Genomic DNA, 6,230 nt, shown 5'->3' with positions numbered 1-6,230 from the left:
TCTCAAGATTATTTTCAGCATCCCTGTCAATGACCTGCAACCTTATTCTCGGAGGACAGCACAGTGTGTTAGAACCTTACAATTTAGTTTTCAAGGAAAGTCACATTCAGAATATTTTGTTCAAGTATTCCAAGAACTGGATTCAAAAGCACAGTCTGCTTTCTCTCAAAGGTCACTTAAATCATAATTAATTTCTGTCAGATTTTTAGTCAATTTCCTACAGAAACATAATTTCTTCTAGATTTCTAGCGAACTGCAGCCACAATCTCCAAATACATTAACTTTGCTAAACCGTCCTAATCAACTGATTGCAAAAGAAGGCTTTCTCTTAAGATACAATTGTAGCTGCCCCACGCCACTTCCTGTATCATACACACGTCTTAAACTTCTGTAATCAGCATCCACCAGGTGCCGTATCGCATTCAGCACACCCCATTCAGTCAATACAGACATCCCCAAACACACAGAGGCTGGTTTTGTCAAATGTTTTATTGAGTGTAGACATCTGGAGTACTGTAAAACATGCATTATCTGTAGATTCAAAAAGGAGCAAGCCACATTGTCCTCACTGTCAAACATGTCAGGCTTGGCATATATGATGGAGATTAATGAAGTATCAAGAGAGTAATATGATTCCTGGAAAGCTCCTGCAATTTGGAGTAGTCTTAATCACTTGAAATGCAGAGCTGTTCACATTTAAGTGAACTTGTACATTCACTGGAAGTGTCATGATTTAATTCAAAACAAACACCAGGGATTTGATATGGGGGGATTTTTTATTGTTAGAAATACACTTCGCATCTTTCCCACCCCCACACGATATCCTTATCTAAATAAAAACTCATATGCTTTTTTAAGTAATAGAATTTAATTCTGAATAATGAACAGATTGAATAGTTATTTTTTCTTCGGCTGCTGAGGTGTGTTAAACTTAAAGAAGATAATATCTCCATCTTCAACGACATAATTTCGGCCTTGTTGTCTGTATTTTCCAGCAGCCTAGGAAACATAGAAAAACAGATGATGGTATTAAAACTGTGTCTGTATAAAGAGCCAATAATACTTTTTTAAAAACAGTATGTGTTCTCAGTACAATTAATAAATGTTTGGTAACTTTAAACATTTATGTTTAAACTTTGATTTGAGCAAAATTGGATTGGCATAAATAATCACTATTTATTTTTTGCTATGAAGTTAATTTGTATAAGTAAATGGTAAACAGGAATCTGCACATCCGTTACACTGATAGGTATGACACACATAGGGAAGAGGTATTTTTGTAATCACCTCCCCCAAATTTTTAAAACTACCAAAATCTTCTTATTGAATAAAAGACACACCACACTTTTGCATTCCTAGTATACTATGCTAGCCAGACTGCACCAGTTTTGGAATTAGGAAGAACATTTAAGGAACCGCAGCATGTCACAAAAAGAAAATCTCAAAGGATAAGAGCCTGGAAAGAAAAGCTTATGAAGACTGATGGGAGGCAATGATTAGGTTTGGCCAAGAAAAAGCAAGACTCCATATTTTTAGGCATGTAAAGGACTGTAATACAGAACACAGGGCAGAAACATTCAGGGAATGAGGCAAAACAATAAAGAATGGGTTTAATTTACAAGGAAGCAGATTTTGGTAGGTTGTTGGGGAAAATGTTCTAGCTGTAATAGACTTCTTTATGGGACAAATTTAAATAAGAGGTTGGGTTTATCTGAGATGCCGTACTAGTGGATTCCTGCAATGGACAGTGGGTTGGACTGATGGTCACTCAGAACCCTTCCAACATTTACATTTTATATTCTAAGACCCAATACTGTGTCTCTGTATGAGAATAACAAAATTTAGAAAATAGTTTTAGGAAGACATTTATTTATTTTTTTCTCTCTCCATCAATGAAGCTCTATACAATCTAGTAACCATAAACACTCTTCATTTCCTAAATATGCACATTTATGTCAATCACAGTAGCTGGCTTCAGAGAACTAGGGTAAGAACTACAAGAGAAAATGGATGTATTGTGTTCTGTGATGGACTTTTAAATGTGATTGTAAAGTACACACACAAAGCCAAAAAAAAAAAAAAAAAAAAAAATCATCCCGGAAAAGAAAAAAATGCTGTATTATATACTGTAATGCCAGGGAGCCAGAAAAGGATTCTGAGAATTAGTTTGTCCGTGTTACATAAACGAAAGACCTGCAGATGTCAAGTAACATTTGTCATAAAATCTTTTTTTTCCACCAAGTTTTAAATAACCTGCCATATAGTAAAAAATGTGTATCTCTGTTATTTCACAATCCATGGTAGAAAAGTAAATATATTGGTTAAAATCACTCCCTTAGCCTCACCTAAACAGTACAGCATCCAAATGAAGCAAATGATCCTTATCTTTACTCAAGTTGCTAGTGCTCAAAATAATTGAATGAACAGCAAGAACCAGAAAGTGAAAAACGACAGAGGAAAACTGTTGTAAGTAAATGTAAGCAAGACAGCCAAAAAGTAATGCTAGCACTTAATATTTCCGTAAAGCACAGGGAAGATTTAAGAAGAGAAAAGCAGAATAAATATTTCAGCGTAATGCATTTAGAGAAGTGTAAATGACCCTAGTTTTTATGTTCTAACTACCATTAAAAAAACAATAGGATGTTACATGAATAAATCACACCATTCAGAAAAATATACTCATTATTTCTTAGAAGTTAATTTGTTATATAGGACTGATAGGTCTGCTCTACATGACCAATTTCAGAGAAAACAGGAACCAGGCAGATTCAGATAAGGATGGAATGCAAGGCTGTGTGATTAACTAATTTTTATTATTATTATTAAGATTGTGTTCACTTGGAAACGATTTACAAGAAGCACTTCAACAATAATTAAGTGCACATATAGCACCTCTCTGCTATTCATTGAGGCACCCAACTTTTTAAAAGTTTTTTTCTATATAAATGCTGCCGTTTTGAGCAGTCAGCTGACTGACATTAAACTCTTAAAGCAGCCACAACTTTTTCAGGTTTGTGCAAAGGCCAAAAAAGGTAAAATTGCTTTAAGGAATAGCAGGGTGTTCATACAGGTTCTGCAGCACTCCTTCCAAATCATTTGTGGAGTTGTGTACAGCCCTATTCTCTACAAAAAATAGCAACAGCAACAAACGTCTACAATTTAATTTTGAAAGGCACTTTTAAGATAATTTATGGGAAAGGCATTGGTTATGCAGTTATTAAGCAGCTGGTATTGGATGTGGTATTACTAACATTCAGAGTGTATTTTTAACAACAGTACCTTTACCATACCAGCTCTTTCCCATACAACAGTGAAATGTATTATGAGAACAGTCTGATATGTTCTCACATTGTATCTTGAGCACACATTAAGCTTCACTGGATTTCTTTTCATTTATATAATTAAATCAAAATGGATTGCAGTATTGCAATATAACTGGTAACGTGTACGCTTTCCAGAATGTGTTTAATACTCATCTTTTCTGCCACTTTAGCACTACAATTTTGGTGTAGCACCTTTGGGGAGTTCCTTGAATGCTTCATCCAAGGTTTCCTATAGATTTTCAGGATTGTGTCACTTCTGTCTTTAGCACATTCCTTGACTTCCTTTTCCCTATTTCATTTCTGACATCATTTGCATTTCAACCATAGGATGTTTAAAATGGTCCATCTCAACTTTCTGAGATGGCAGCCAGTGGGAAAAGGTAGTCTGGATGAAGTAAGACTTTTGCACAAGTAGCCCAAAGAAAGAGGTACGGTAATATATTCATGGCAATCCATGATCTACTATGCCAATCATTTTCTTCTTTTATATGCGGTTAAAAGGAGGGGGCAAGAGAAAGGAATAACTGCTGCCATCTTTGACAATTTAGTACTCTTCCAAATTCTGGGTGGTGTAATCTCAATATGTCTGGCAGCTGAGGAAAGCTGAACTAGTGGAAGGAGTGAAGAGTAAAACAGAAAAGCAGCGGCCACCAGATTCTGTGGGCATCCAGCTTTGGAACTAAGTTGCTGGCCAGCAAATGGTATCATTTCTGTGGTAGAAAGTCTGGATGATACTTGCTTAATGTGACACATTCTCAGAATAGTCTGTTTCATTCATTCAAAGTGGCCAAATGCATTGTTTCCACAAAGTGGGCATAATCACTTTTAATTAAATACATTCTGACATAGTACTACAATATTATGTATTTTAGCTACCAGTTCACAATTAATGAAAAGAGACTGTGTTCCTTTAAATTCCCTAGACGCCATTTAATCCATTTTCACTGCTATCAGAAACACTGGCTGGGAAAAAAAAAATCAATACCCATTTGTGAATCTTGAGTATGTATTAAACAAGACACGTCTAACCAGTTCATTTGCACTTGAAAGCAGCCATCTGTAGAAGCCAGCTTTGCCTAAGCAGATATGATTGCTAATAATGTGATATCCCTGTAGACTACAAAGCCCACACAGAGCTATTCAGTGTATAGTTCACAGCACTGGCATTAAATTAGTTATGCCGTACTAGGGTTAACACACATATAAAATAAAGTTAAAAATTATCTGCTTTATAACACAGAGAGTAGCCATATCTGTCTCAACGAACCTGGAAATCCCAAAAAGTAGCATAAGAGTATAAATAAAAATAACTAGTGACTTATATTGCTTATGTTATTAATTGGTTTCAAGATAGAGTCCATGCAATGTTTGGTTTTTCTAACTCCATAATTGCTTAGAACTCTGTATTTTTATGAAAAGTAAGGTGCTCTATTTTTACATATCGGCTTCAATATTACAATAACCAGGTTGCACAACATGTCTAGGCATTAAAATCAAAGAAATACAGTATATAAATGTTTGATTAGCACAATAGAGCTTTTACAGAATATGATATTCATATCTCGCTGAATGTCTGTTCTTGGTATTATGTATGATTTGACAAATGAATGAGCTTTTTTGCCTAATTAAAAAAAAATACAAGATTTGGTTATTGTTTATTTGTTTCTTCTTCCCAAGAAGGAATGCATGCCAGCACAAACCAACTAGGAGATTCTTCCCCCTCCTCCTCTCTCTCTCTCTCTCCCTCCCTCCCTCCCTCCCTCCCTCCCTCTCTCTCTCTCTCTCTCTCTCTCTCACACACACACACACACACACCCCTCTTTGCACAGCACACTTCGTGGGGTTCAAACAGACCTATTAAAACCCTGCTGCTCAATACAATCTTCTTTAGCGATACAGCTGAGAATAACCTACATTTGAAATTGCATTATTGCATACTATACAAGCTATCAAATACAAGACAATAAGATACAATTTTAAAAAACCTTTTTAATGCATTTCGGCAGCATGCTCTGAATATTGGACTATGTTAAATTTAACTCCTTTTTCATTTTTACAATGCTATGAAACAAAAAGACAGCACGATGGCTGGCTAAGGACTGAATTCCTGCTTCTTCAGATTTCCAACACCCAGAAACAAGGTTCTTCGGAAAAGAGGAAGCCCAATTTCAGTTCAGGCTATGAGATCCTTTCTTGCCAGATTTAATGCAAATCTAAATCTGACTGAGCTGGCTGTGATCTAATCACAACACAGGGAACTCTGTTGTAGGGCACATCTCTGGGCATCTAATCTGCCTCTGCCCTCTAGCGTTTAGAAATAAGATCAAACTCCCCATCTTCATTAAGTCAAAGCCCCCATCCATCTATTAGAATAAAACCATTTCATTCATTTCTGAAGCACTAATAATAAAACCACAACTCGATGATTACAGTCAGAAAATCCTGATACGGTTCTAACATAAATATATGATTTTAACAGGAGATGCGTTTTCTTAAATCTATAAATAGGTGAATAATTTTATAATTAAGTGTACAATAAAGTATTTTCTTCAAATATTTGCCATTTTGTTATGCCACACCCCCAAAACAGCCTCATTTTTAAAAAAGGATGAATGGCTGCTATGTGTTATATTTCTGAAATAATCTAAAAATGGCATATCGTTCTTTCATATAATTATCTTTAATCAGTACACTCAGCAGTGCTAGACAGTACTACTGCCAACATAAAATTTTAATTTTGTGCTGGCTCATAATTGCTCACATTTGTACAATAATTGTTATACCTTAAAACAGCATTTTCCAGTATATCTGTATTCTTTGCCAAAATGTAAAGCAACAATAGATTTGATCTCTATTATTAGAACTGACTGTCAGATACACTTTCAGTGAGTGAAGTCTTGAAATAAG

General features: G+C 35.4%; 1 protein-coding gene across 4 annotated transcripts in view; it reads right to left on the bottom strand.

Annotated features, from left to right (window-relative positions):
- Nucleotides 1-757: 757 nt before the first annotated feature.
- The window catches only part of OLA1 (Obg like ATPase 1), a 101,173-nt gene continuing 95,700 nt past the window's right edge, over nucleotides 758-6,230 (bottom strand). For all 4 annotated transcript variants that reach the window (XM_070956896.1, XM_070956895.1, XM_070956897.1 and 1 more), the window contains exon 11: nucleotides 758-999. In XM_070956896.1, the coding sequence (XP_070812997.1) occupies nucleotides 898-999 (102 nt within the window). In that variant the 3' untranslated portion in view covers nucleotides 758-897. The remainder of the gene's footprint in view (nucleotides 1,000-6,230) is intronic.

Source organism: Pituophis catenifer, unplaced genomic scaffold (assembly GCF_029215685.1).
Source record: "Pituophis catenifer annectens isolate HBS135680 unplaced genomic scaffold, rPitCat1.0.hap2 SCAF_1, whole genome shotgun sequence".
NCBI classification, from domain to species: Eukaryota; Metazoa; Chordata; class Lepidosauria; order Squamata; family Colubridae; genus Pituophis; species Pituophis catenifer.
The sequence above is the reverse complement of the archived record's forward strand: the minus strand, read 5'-3'. Positions and strand labels throughout refer to the sequence as shown.